Genomic DNA, 12,749 nt, shown 5'->3' on the forward strand with positions numbered 1-12,749 from the left:
TGTGAATGAGGCATCAAACCATTTGAAACACTTGACGACGGCGTGCCCTTCCTTGCCGCATAGCTGACAGATGACACCAGCTTGGAAGCTTCCCTGTGGGCGACCGCTGGTGCGTCCGCCCCTCTGGCCACGGCCAAAGCCACCGCGACCACCTCCACCGCGAGCACCGCCGCGACAATTGCCGTGTCCTCCTCTAGACGCCATGTTTGCCGATGACTGATAGCCACCGCCGCCATTCTTCATCTCCATTCTTTGCTCAAAGCTTGTCAGCTGGGTATAAAGTTCCCCAACTGAGATTGGTTCGACACGTGCCGCCACCGCCGACACCACGGGATCATATTCCCTGTCCAGACCCGTAAGGATGTAGGAGACCAGCTCCTCATCTTCGATCTTACGGCCAGCAGAAACCATTTCATCAGCCAAAGCTTTCATCTTAATGAAAAACTCACTGATCGATGACGCCCCTTTGGACGCCGTTGCCAAGCCCATCCGTGTGCTGATGATGCGCGCGCGAGACTGGGATGCAAACATCCCATCGATGGCTGTCCACGCCTCCTTTGCAGATGCCACGGTGGTGGGAACTTGTCCAAGGATCTCCTTGGACAGCGAAGATAGGAGGAAGTGAAGGATCGTCTGATCCTTAGCGACCCAAGACTCGAATTCAGGATTGGTCTTGGGTGGCTCCTTCTTGTCCTCGCCTTTCACCGGTTCCAGGAACGGCGAAGGCGGCTCGGCGTCGGAGTTGATGAAGGACGCGAGCTGCGCTCCCTTGAGCGCCGAGAGGACTTGCATCTTCCACATGGGGTAGTTGTTGCGGGCGAGTTTCTCCATCACCGAGAAACCGAAGGACGGCGCAGCAGATGCACCGGAGGACGAAGCTAGATGGAACGCCATGAAGGTTCTCCGTAGGGAGTTGGATGGCTCTGAATACCATGTAAAAGAAGATGGCCACTAGGGTTAACGAGGTTGAGCCTTGCTCCCTCGGTTGCGTGTTATATAAAGGTGGGAACAGCCCCCACCGTGGCTTACACAACAAGATAATATGGTTACAACAAACTGGATGCTAAGTATCTACTTGCCCTACAATCTAGAAATATGGTTAACCAAAGTATCTAGACTATGAACCTAGACACCGGCAAATACACATGGTTTAACATTCTTATTATGCACTGACTTGACTTCACCGTAGATAGAACTGTGTACATACTTTACGTACACGATTCTCTATTTTTCACCGTTGGAAAAAATTGTTCTATCTTCTTAATAGAAATCTACATATATCTTTTTACTTTGGCCGTATATACGTTACCTGCTGGCACACGCTGCGAAGCAACGAAGATTTGACAAAAAAAAACGTACTGACCGACGTTGACACGTATGACCGCGCGCCGACGGAGTCATGCTCGCAGAGGTTGACGAGGACGGTCCATCCACGTACGAGGCTCGTCGTCGTCCGGCCGTGTGCGTCCATCCATCTTTTTTTTCTTTTTGAACTATCCATCATATTACTACTGCACTATATATACACATCTCGTCCAGAACGGCCCGGATATTCCAGTGCAGTCATCGTCGTCAATCTCGCCGACCTCCCTGTAAGACACGAATGAATGGGACCGCGAATTAGCATCTCTCAAAGATAAGAACGCGACGTCGTGACTGACTGCTGACAGTTAGCTCGAAAACAGGACCCCTACTTTTTATTTGAGTGTTCCCTCCTATTTTTAGATGTTTAAAATTTTTGCGTTCACTCCAACAACACCACCCAAATGAAGACCTCTAAATCCAAATTGTCAGATCTTTCTTCCTCACATCCCCACACAGAGGCCATGACGCAAAGGAGATAAGAGCTCTTGGCGCATCGGGGCAACGCCCGCGTGGGGAAGGGGCCACGCCGGAGTTGCGTACCGACGGATCCGCCTAGCAGTGGAGGTCGGGGGTGGAGGGTGGGAGCGCGGTAGTGGAAATCGGCACTGGAGGGAGGTAGGCAAGGCTGCGTCTGTACGGTGTGGTGAGGTAATGGTCATACCACGTAGGATGGGGGCTAGGTTGTTGGGTCAACAGGAATGGGGTCTGCAGGGGAGATTTGTGTGCCCACCCCAAATTGGTGGCTCTAGTAGGGATCTGCTGAAGTGTTGTTTTTAGCCTGAGCACCCATATTTAACTATAGAGGTTCAAGTAGAGACCCTGCTGGAGTTGCTCTGATGATATCGTCTCAAAGATGAGGACATGTCCATATTGTCTCGATCGCTATTGAGACATACATCCTTTATATTTTTTTCAAAAAAAATATGTTTTTAAATTCTAAATAAATTTAGAAAATATGAGTACCCATACGTCAAGTTAGAGATTTTGAACTGAGATGGACAGTCTAAGAAATTTGAACAGTTGAGTTATAGTCATTTCGTTATCGTAAACACCATTGAACATCGCTACGCAACCACGACTAGCTCAACGAAGGACTGATTGGAAACTTAAGTTGACTTTCATTATTCATTCGCAACCCTGCCTACAACCTGCATTTGCCCGATTGCTATTGTCGATACGTGACATTAGTGGATCATATTCTCCCTTCACCTCCTTCACACTGATCGAGCATTTTTTTTTGAAAGACCTAGAATATTTTGGCAAATAATATTAATAAGAGGAATCAGAGTTTTACAAGCACAAGATGTACTTATTACTAATTCACCATATCTGGGCGGCACTAACAATGAACTGAGGTGCTTTGCACCCACTAGGCACCATAATCCAGCGGTGTTTCATATTCCATCAATCATTTGCCAAGGCTCTCTAGAGAGGTTTTCGAAAATCCGGTGGTTCCTTTCAATCCATATAATTTAGATGGCAATAATGGCTTGACCACAAACACCTCCCCTAGAAATCAAAAGTACACCACAAATCCAAAATACAAATTTATTAGACCAGCAAGGTTTGGCAATAGGAAGGAAGGGCAACAAGACTCCATGCCAAAAGTCCATTTGCTCATAATTAAGTTGTATTTAGAGCAGACTAACTGATGGGATGCGCCAATGATCGCCACCTGTGGGTTGCGCCTCTGTTTGCCACCTGTGCCTTGCAAGATGCGCCGACAACTTGATGCCATTGGGAGTTGGCCCCTTGTAGTTGCGGCTAGAGATTGGCGAGTAGTGGACGATGGGCAAAGCGCACAAGAGGAGTTGAGGTTGAAGGGTGAGGGCTTGGTGAAGGACTTTTACACTTAGGTTTCTTTTAGATAGGTTCTTAGGATGGTCTAATTATGGGCTCATCTTACTCACTTTAGGGATCCATAGGGGGAGTTAAATAATATGTCCTGCCCTCAATTTGTTTTGGACCCATAAACCAAAAATCTGGTGGGGAGAGTGGGAATTGAACCCACCTCCACTCCCAAAGGGTCCAAAATCCTTGGTACCGAACTCTACTCTATCCCACTGCCATCCCTAGTCAGGAGGAAGTCATTTAGCTTTGTTCCCATTTTTTTACATGCATACAAGTTGCAGTCGCAAAGAGGGCAAGATCAGTACCATCTATGGGGAAAATACCATAACACTTCCCTTGGAATTTTATTTTTATCAATTTAGATGCACCCAAATCGAAATATTGTGAGCTACAAACTTATATATCACATCGAGCTCTATAACTCTGGTGTACTTTTTATCTTCATCTAAACTCATACTTGGCTAAAATGTAGGAATTATAATTCTGCAAAAAAAATAATCTTTTTTTAGAAACTTCTGCAATATTTTTTTCTGTGACGCTTTTTTTGGCAGAAAACGAATCAATAAAAATACAGAAATAAAACAAATTCGAAAACCACCAACTTTTATAACCCAGCAGTCCACACGCTATTGAACGGAGCTTCTTCGCAACGGCCCAGCCCACGACGCGCAAAGACAGATTTCCGACGGCCCATCCCACGCTTATCCATTTCCATCCAACGGATCTGTGGAGAGGAACTGAGGCCCATCCGATGAGCTCTCCACCGGCGCTCCGCTCTTCGCCGGCGGCGCAGCTGCTGCCGCCGTGGCGCCCTCGCCGCCGCCGGCTCGTCCTCAGCATGTCCGCGCGGGCTTCGAGGCCCTCCTGCGACCTAGCACCTGGCGCCAGCGCGCGCTACGGCCCGCATCCGCAGCCGCTGCCGCTGCCGCGACTCGTGGCGGCGGAGTCGTCTCCTTCCACCTCGCTCGCCGCCGTTGGCGCCATCCAGAGGGATGCTGAGACGGGGCTCTCCTTGCTCCTCGTCGTTCTCGGTGTGGTATCATGCCTCTCCTTACCTGTTGCCTTTGGATTTGCCTTCGACTTGGAAGTTTCTGGGAGCGGGACTTGGATTGTTGGCTGAAAAGGATTCAGTTATGAACTTATGGGTATTAGGAACGACCGACACATGATAAAATTTGCAAATTAGAAAGATGGTTGCATTTATTAGGATTTAGGAACACCAAATGTGTCGACTGTCATTGACCTGCGCTGCTGTGCAGCCCAAGATGACAGTTTTTTTTACTAGGATAGATAGAAATGCATGCGAAACCTTGGACATATATTTGATTTCAGTTTGATGTATTATTAAACTTAGGTTAACCATACAACACATTGGAATATCGGCTTGACAAGTAGTAGCAAAGATGGCAGAGAACATGTCAAGCCATTGTAAATTTCAGTTTTATCCAAGATACAGAGCGATGAGTTGAATCTCTGCACGCCTTCGCACTAGCTTCTGTGAGGAAGTGGCTGTCTTTACATGAATGCACATAAGTTTGAAAATAGTTGTTGGCTTCTTGTATCAGACGATCAGATAGAACAATCCATTGCTGTTAACTTGTTGGCCAATCTAAATGGTACCTAAGAGTTCAAACACTGAAACCGGCAGTAGAAAGGACAAGTTCACGAGCATGTGTTTAGAATGAATTCAATTTGATAGTGGAACTGCCAACCAACACAACCATATTGTGCTCCTACTTCGTTACTATTCTTGCTAGTATTCTTACGGTGGGCTGAGGAGCACCACAGCCCATTGTCTGAGCAACAAAGATAACTTCTGTATCCAACCAAATAGGCAATTGAGGTTTACATTACCTGTTACCCTTTTTTTTCTTGTCACGAATTATTATTAGTAGCCTCAAAAAAGGAGGTACTATGTGGAGGCTAGTCTGACGAAATATTGATTCATAAACTTTTTCTATACCATCGATGTTAAAGGGGAAAAATGTAAAATGCTTGGTCAAAATGTTAAAGGGGGCATGACTCTTCATTCATTATTATCTGCAATAAAATTTCACCCTAATTTTTGCACACCTTGCAATTAACTTGTTGATCCTAATTTCAGGTGATGAGCTTCTTTCTGTCACTAGCCATCTTATCATTTTCAGCAAGCAGAGTGAGTAAATCATCTGAATAAATGATGACCAATCCATAAACTAGACAGTATATTTTGTGAAGAAATCTCCTTGTTCTCAACAGGCGCTGCAGAAGATGGAAACTGCAGCAAATAAATTGGCAAAATTATTTGCAGAAGAGGTGCCTGGAACTCTATCTTCATTGAATCTCTCCTTCATGGAGATCAATGATTTAACTAGCCAGTTAAAGAACCTTAGGTAATACATTGCAAATGCTGGAACCAGAGTTTTAACGACTGCAAAACGGTGTTTAAAATCTTTCGCGTTTTGCTCCAACACAGGAAGAGGCTGGCAATAAGTAGATTTGGGAAGAATCCTAATTCTAAAGCAAGCTCAAGTTCTTGGTAATCTGCCAATGACAGGTCAGCCACTCAGCTCTCCTTCCTCCTAGAGTTCTTGATGAAATAATAGACGATGCTTGCCACTGCAGTCCTGCACATTTGCATAAACATGAAACATGATAAGTGTACTTGCTGTGATGTAGTAACTATGCAAGTAACAAAGTGCACCTCGTGTGAACAGAAATCGACAGAGGACTGACTTTAATGATTAGGAGACGTTTATTCTGTACCTTTATGTAATAATAATGTAAGTGAGATGCCTTCAATAGCTCTACAACTTTGATGAGAATTTTTTGAGGCCCTCTTCAAAGCTCTTCATCTTATCTGGTGTTGATAGATTGGCTAACAGGGTAACCCTTGCTGTTGACACCAGATCTTTGCGCTCTGATGTGGAAGGATCAATCTGCCATATCTGGACCTCCCAAACCTTTACAGAATGAAGAAGTTTGTAAACTCAAAGTTTGAGATTCATTAAAATAGATAGAAATAAGTTGCACAAATAACGGTGGAATTTATGCAAGACAATCACAGAAAAAGTGGAAATCCGTGCGCGCGCGCACACACACTGGGTTGTTGGTTGTTGACTAGCTACTAGCATTGCATACGAAACACATGGTAAAGATAAAAATGTATACACCTGATCCCACAGAAGCGACGGGTTGGTATATTTGTTATTTGTGCTAATTATGATTTCTACAAATATCTGTGAAGGTGGCGGGCTCATAAAGTCACGCAAGTGAGTATGCGACCAATACAGTCATCAGATCCTGAGGTACCAAACCAGTACTTTGCGACCAATATGGTCAGCAAATAAACCCTGAGATGCCGAAACGAAGATGTGAAGAAACCATGATCAGTGAGTGAAGTATGTTGACTTCCGCCCTAGGGTTCTTGCAGCTACATGGCTAAAGATGATAGGTTGAAGACTCCTCGTGAGCCGGTTACATGTAGTCTATTTTAATTGGATGTTGTTGTACCCAATGTGTGTACGTTACTAGCTGTAGCAGACTCGCAGCTGGTTTGTCAAGACAATATGTACAGCTTGCTAGCCTCCTGCTTGTACTGTGTTAGGAAAACAAACGAGGATTTGTGTAAACAAGTTGAGTTTCACTCTGGCAATGCAAGCGCCGTTTGCATTGCATTGCATTGCTTTGCTCTCCCTTCCACATCAGAGTCAGAGTGCAAAGATCTTGTGTCCACAGCATTGGTGGTCGTCGTGAACTCGTGATGAATGTATGATTGGATGTTGGAAGGGCAGGTTGACACCAACCCCATCCCATCCCATACTCGTCAGAGATGGCGGCGGCAGAGCAGTTGTGATGCCTGCCTGCCTGCAGCCGAGCCGAGCATTTGTTTCCGTAGTCGTTTCGACCTTTGCTACCGCTGGTAGGTAAGTGCTACAGTAGAAGACTAGAAGCCAAGAATCATGACGCTGCCACTAATCTGAATCAGCTGTAATAACTGAACCTATAATCTGGCTTTGCATGCCTGCTTTTCAGAGGATGGGGGGGTATACGATGAGAGTACCTGGATTTTGCGGCCGAGCTGGATCGGCGTGGCCCGCGCCTGGACGACGTCGCCGAGGCGCGCGGGGCCGACGTGGTTGATGGAGAGCTGCACCCCGGCGAGCCTCCGGTACCCCGACGCCACGTAGCAGCCGATGCTGGCCGTCGTCTCCGCCATCAGCGCCGACACGCCGCCGTTGAGCCAGTCGAAGGGCTGCATCATCCATCACCCATCACGCGCACGCGCCATAGGGAATTAGGGTTGGATGAAAAAAAAATGAAATGGAAACAAAAGTAAATAATAAATAAATAGAGGAGGCGGCGGCGGCTCGCGTGCGTGCGTGCGTATCCTATTCCTACCTGGCAGCAGGTCTCGGTGACGGGGAGGCGGCCGACCACCTCGTCGGCGGTGACGCGGGTGAACTCGAAGCCCAGCGCATGCAGCGCCCGGTCCACGCGAAAGGCCGGCGGCGGATTAGCAGGAGGGTCGCTCGCGGTCGCGCCGCCGCCCATCGCTGACTCTAGCTTTGCCTCTGTCCTTGTTCCTGCGCGGAGGCTGGATGGTCGATGAGGAATGAAAAATGTTGCTGCGTGCGTGGCACAGACCGGCAGACGTACGCGGGTGTAATTAAAGACGACCCAGCCAGCCAACCAGCCCACCGGTCTACGATGGGCCTGGTGGGCTCTAGTATCTCCATTTATATAAGGAAAAAGTCCATTTAGGTCATCAACATTCACAAAAGTCTAATTTTTATCCCTAAACTCTAAAATCGGACAAAATATATCCCTTAACTTTTAAAACCATGCACATTACATCTCTGACCTGGTTGTGAAAGCGGTTTTGTCTTTTTCCTTTTATTTATTTCAGCTGATTTTTTTTGAAAAATCACAGTAAATCACATGAAAATTATAAAATAGAAAACTCAATTTTTTTGGACTTCACATGAGTAGATCTACACATTAAATATATAATATAGTATATTTTAGTATAAATTTTTCGATGCAGCTTTAGATCTATGCTTTTCTATAATTAATTAGACTAATTGTAGCTATAGTTTCTATGGTTCAATTGTGATGAAATTTATATGGTGGGCTAATTATTCTATGCTTGAGTTGTAGTAAAAATTTTATACACATTGGATCATGTATTACTTAGTTATAGATTTATTTAGTTTTATGCTTGTTAAATCTTAATAAATCTATAACTAAGTTATACATGATCTAATAAGTATGATATTTTTACCACAGTTTAAGCATATAATAATTAGCCCAACATAATAAATTCACCACAATTAGACCATATAAACTATAGCTATGAATTATTCTAATTAATTATACAAAAACACACTAAATCTACAACAAAAACTTTGTACTAGAGCATACCATATTATATGTTCACTGTGTAGATTTACTTATCTGGAGTCCAACAAAATCAGATTTATTATTTTATGAATTTTATGTGATTTACTATAATTTTGTAAATATTCAGCCGAAATAAATAAAAATGAAAAAGATAAAACTGCCTTCAAAACTGCTCATAACCATGTCAGGGACATAATATGCACGGTTTCAAAAGTAGAGGACATAATATGCACGGTTTCAAAAGTAGAGGGATGTATTTTACCCGGTTTTAAAGTTTAGAGATGAAAAACAGACTTTCACGAAAGTTGAGAGATCTAAAATGGACTTCTTTCTTTATATAACTCAAACTTTTGTAGGCGATAGATTTCGTTCGGTATTCAAACAAGTTATTTTGGGACCCACCGACCAAGCAGCCAAAATGGCTGGGACTAAGGATGAAAACGGTGTTTCAAATAGATACTCATGGTTGTTCTCTAATATACTAAATGAATTAAATAGATAGTCTATTTAGTTTATTTAGTTAATACTAGCTAGAGGAAGAAGCTGGGACCAAATTCTTGTATGACCTTGCCAGACCTATACCATGGCTAGAAGCTAGAGTAGCGCAAGTTACAAATTGCGCGTTATTAACATTACATTGAATTGTTACCTATTTTTCTTTTAATGAAAAATGGTTGAATAGTCCGATCACAAAAAAAAACATTATATGGAACACTAAATTTCTCATATATATAGCAGCCATCTGACCTTGCTGATGATAACTGGGGAGGCATTTTATTACATATATGTATAATATTATCTTGAGTTGCGCTCCTTTTTCTCTACAGTTTGGCGTATTTCTTGATGCTTGCTTCGTGGGTCGACATCTCCTCTGGTGTTGATGGGTTTTTTATCAACATGGTAACTCTCGCTGTTGACACCAGATCTTTGCACTCCTCTGTGGAAGGGTCTGCTCGCCATATCTGCACCTCCCACACCTGTACGTCCGAACAATTAGGCAACATTTTAGTCTCATCATTCAGGGCATACGCATTTCTTATCGTGGTTTATTAACAACAAAGATTGCATTATATTGCACCGTGTGCCTAGCGAAGTAATTAGATAGGAGAAGTATATATACTTCCTCCATACCTAAATTAGATGACGTTTTGGGTTGTTGGTCCATTTGTACAAAGGATGTCGTTGTAGCTGTCGAGGGCTCTGTAAGGACGCAATTGCCCTTGGCCTCCACGCCCATTGCGGTCACGCACGCGTGCCTCGCTCGTCTCCCGCATGCGCGCCTCAATTCTCTCCCGCATTCACTCGCTCGCAGGTGCTCCCCTCGACTCCCTTCGTATCCCCTCACAAAACTCGGCCTTCTTCTCCACACAGCTCGTCGCGCGCCGCTGTCCTGTTAGGGTTTAGGTCTCGCCACCCATTCTTCTCTGCAAAAGGTAGGCGCCTCCATCCTGTTAGTGTTTAGGGTTCGCCATGGAGTCTTGCGGCTTCAAGATTGGTCATGGCATGGAGGAGTTGTCGCTCGACTCAGTGCATGCCACGGACGCCAGCTCGCTGTTGCCAGACTCAGTGGTGCCAGTCGTGGAGGTGGTGCCGGCCATGGAGGAGGCATCGGACTCAGAGGAGAAGACGCCACAGGTGGTGCCAGTCGTGGAGGTGGAGCCGGCCGTGGAGCCTCGCCAAGCCAAACAAAACCCGCGCCATGCAGCCACACTCCACGCGCCACAATGCCATGCAAAATGTAGCAAGTAACAAAAAATTGGCGTTGAGTAGGTATCAAACCCAAGACCTAAAGGCCATTACCGTGAATCCGTGATGCACTACCCATCTAAACCTGCGAACTTTCTCGTATAACAATGTATTCGCAACCCTAATTAATAGGAGTATACATAGAAATATCTTTTTAATTAATGGCTCCTTAATAAGCATAATATTATCCTAAACATCCTCTAATCTAGGTATGGAGGGAGTATATATTATATAGCCTTTGCCTTTGCTGACTAGTGGTGCTAGCTATTGGGTTTGTTTATATATCGTGAAAGCGAAAAAGGGATAATTTTTAAGCTGGCGGGTCAAACTATAGACTGACACGTCTATATTTCCATCCACAAGGCTGCTAACATGCATTTGAATATATATAATCCTGGTCTTCATTCCATCGTCAAGCAGTTGACCGCCACCGCCCATAAATCAATCATGCAACAATGTCTTCAATTTCCATGTGACGATGATGCAGGGTAGGTACCGCTACCCAGTTGCTTCTAATTTCTTCTCTTCTTCAATAATAGTTCAAAAGGACTCACAAACTTTGCAACAACGTAGGTTCAATCTCACGAGGATGTAGGTGTTGCCGCAGTATATGCAGTGGCGGAGCTCGTCAATTTTGACGCCTAGGGCCACTAATAAAGCACACACACCGTTTACGTTGAATCAAGATATCAGTTGTACCAAGTCTAATACCGATAGATAACAAAAATAGCTTATAAATACATAGTTCGAGATAAAAATCTTAATTTCAAACTTAAATCCATAACATGAAAGTGGATAAAAATCTTAATTTCAAACTTAAATCCACTCGCGCTCGGCCATCTAGGGTGCGTTTGGTTGGAGAGCGTGGAAGAGGGATGGAATAACTATTATTGTGTTTGGTTGGAATGATAGAATTATGTCTTTGCTAATAACTGCAAAGAAGGACGTGTTTAGCTAGAAAACAACAACAAAGCCAACCACGATGCCCTGGAGTACACTATGAGCTGGGATTGAAAACGTGAGGGAACCAGGAAGAAGTAACACACTACAAAGCGGGCACAAGCAAGAGATGAGAGAGGATGATCGAGGCAGTCTATGGTGATGAATATAATCCAAAAAATTAAAAATGAGTATTAAGAAATTTTGGTCCACAAGTAGGGCCAAGGCCCTAATGGCCCTAGGTGGAGATCCGCCACTGAGTATATGGACGAGGCTAGGATTCAAAGGTGTTTTCACGAGCTACATGAGAAGTTTTTTTTTTTTCTTAATGAAAATCTGGTGGGAACGTCACGTACTCCCCACGCGTGCCAGCCTAAATCTTTTTTATTGGAGAAGGAAATATACAAAGGTACATGCGTGCCAGCCTAAATCTTTAAGTGATGAAAACTGCTGGGTAAAAAAGAAAATCTCATACAATAATTTTTGGTACGAATTAGTTACGCACGCAAGTTCAATTTCACAGGAATTCTGAACGAAAATTCGTTCAGACGATAACACCGTACCGTATGATCGATATATACACGATGAAGATTATTGCACCCGGTAGTTAGAGAGAGAGAGAGAGAGACCTGGATGCTGCGGCCGAGCTGGACGGGGGCGGCCTGCGCGCGGACGACGTCGCCGAGGCGGGCGGGGCGGAGGTGGTTGACGGACAGCTGCACGCCGGCCACCCGGCGGTACCCGGACGCCATGTACGCGCCGACGCTGGCCGTGGACTCGGCGACCAGCGCCGACACGCCGCCGTTGAGCACCCCGAACGGCTGGCAGCAGGTGTCGGTGACGGGGAGGCGGCCGGCGACCTCGCGCGCGTCGATGCGCGTGAACTCGAAGCCCAGCGCGTGCAGCGCCTTGTCCGCCGCCACGGTGCCCTCGCCCTCGCCTTCGTCCTCGTCCTTGCCCGCTGGTGGTGGTGGTGGTGGCGGCGGAGGCTTTGTTCGCTTGCTGCTGCAGCAGTCGTCGTTGCCGGCGGCCATCGATCGCTGTGTTAGCTAGCTCTTCCTGTCCTAGATGCAAAACACTTCAAGAGGCTATAGCGGTGTGTGTACCTAGGGTGGCGTGGTAGGGGAAGAAGAGACGGTTAGGTGTGTATGTGTATGTGCGCATCCGCCAAGAAAGAAGAATGAGGGCGTTATGCAGTCTGATGTATACAGCCGTGCGTGCATGTGCAACACCACTAGCCGTTGATTTTATCGGTGGACTAAGCACGATGGATGGTCCTAGTTGGTGTTACCAATGAAACTAAGGCCTCGTTCAGATACACCCAAAAATCCAAAACTTTATAAGATTCCCCATCATATCGAATCTTGCGGCACATGCATGAAGTATTAAATATAGATAAAAAGAATAACTAATTGCACAGTTTACCTGTAGATTACGAGACGAATCTTTTAAGCCTAGTTACTCCA

At 45.3% G+C, this 12,749-nt stretch overlaps 3 protein-coding genes across 6 annotated transcripts; 1 reads left to right on the forward strand and 2 right to left on the reverse strand.

The window, feature by feature from the left end:
* On the forward strand, positions 3,758-6,902 carry LOC8068199. 4 transcript variants are annotated; one of them, XR_002447832.1, is made up of 6 exons: positions 3,758-4,252; positions 5,321-5,371; positions 5,455-5,588; positions 5,672-5,752; positions 5,913-5,978; positions 6,105-6,382. XR_002447832.1 is itself a non-coding variant. In XM_002439197.2 (5 exons), exons 1-4 carry the CDS (start codon positions 3,968-3,970, stop codon positions 5,736-5,738), a joined length of 537 nt encoding a protein of 178 aa, XP_002439242.2. In that variant the 5' UTR covers positions 3,758-3,967; the 3' UTR covers positions 5,739-5,752; positions 5,913-5,999. The 4 variants fall into 4 exon arrangements, 3 of the variants coding, with proteins under 3 accessions (XP_002439242.2, XP_021303707.1, XP_021303708.1); XM_002439197.2 differs by lacking the exon at positions 6,105-6,382 and having other exon boundaries at positions 5,913-5,999; XM_021448032.1 differs by lacking the exon at positions 5,913-5,978 and having other exon boundaries at positions 3,761-4,252.
* Positions 5,394-8,124, reverse strand: LOC8071292 (1,4-dihydroxy-2-naphthoyl-CoA thioesterase 1). The gene is made up of 4 exons (XM_002440506.2): positions 7,597-8,124; positions 7,259-7,450; positions 5,962-6,158; positions 5,394-5,822 (listed from the first exon to the last, which is right to left on the reverse strand). Exons 1-3 carry the CDS (start codon positions 7,747-7,749, stop codon positions 6,003-6,005), a joined length of 501 nt encoding a protein of 166 aa, XP_002440551.1. The 5' UTR covers positions 7,750-8,124; the 3' UTR covers positions 5,394-5,822; positions 5,962-6,002.
* Positions 9,194-12,499, reverse strand: LOC8068200 (1,4-dihydroxy-2-naphthoyl-CoA thioesterase 1). The gene is made up of 2 exons (XM_002440507.2): positions 11,913-12,499; positions 9,194-9,575 (listed from the first exon to the last, which is right to left on the reverse strand). The coding sequence occupies exons 1-2, from the start codon at positions 12,315-12,317 to the stop codon at positions 9,420-9,422; spliced, it is 561 nt and encodes a 186-aa protein (XP_002440552.1). The 5' UTR covers positions 12,318-12,499; the 3' UTR covers positions 9,194-9,419.

The sequence above is a fragment of the Sorghum bicolor genome, chromosome 9, assembly GCF_000003195.3.
Source record: "Sorghum bicolor cultivar BTx623 chromosome 9, Sorghum_bicolor_NCBIv3, whole genome shotgun sequence".
Lineage (NCBI taxonomy): Eukaryota > Viridiplantae > Streptophyta > Magnoliopsida > Poales > Poaceae > Sorghum > Sorghum bicolor.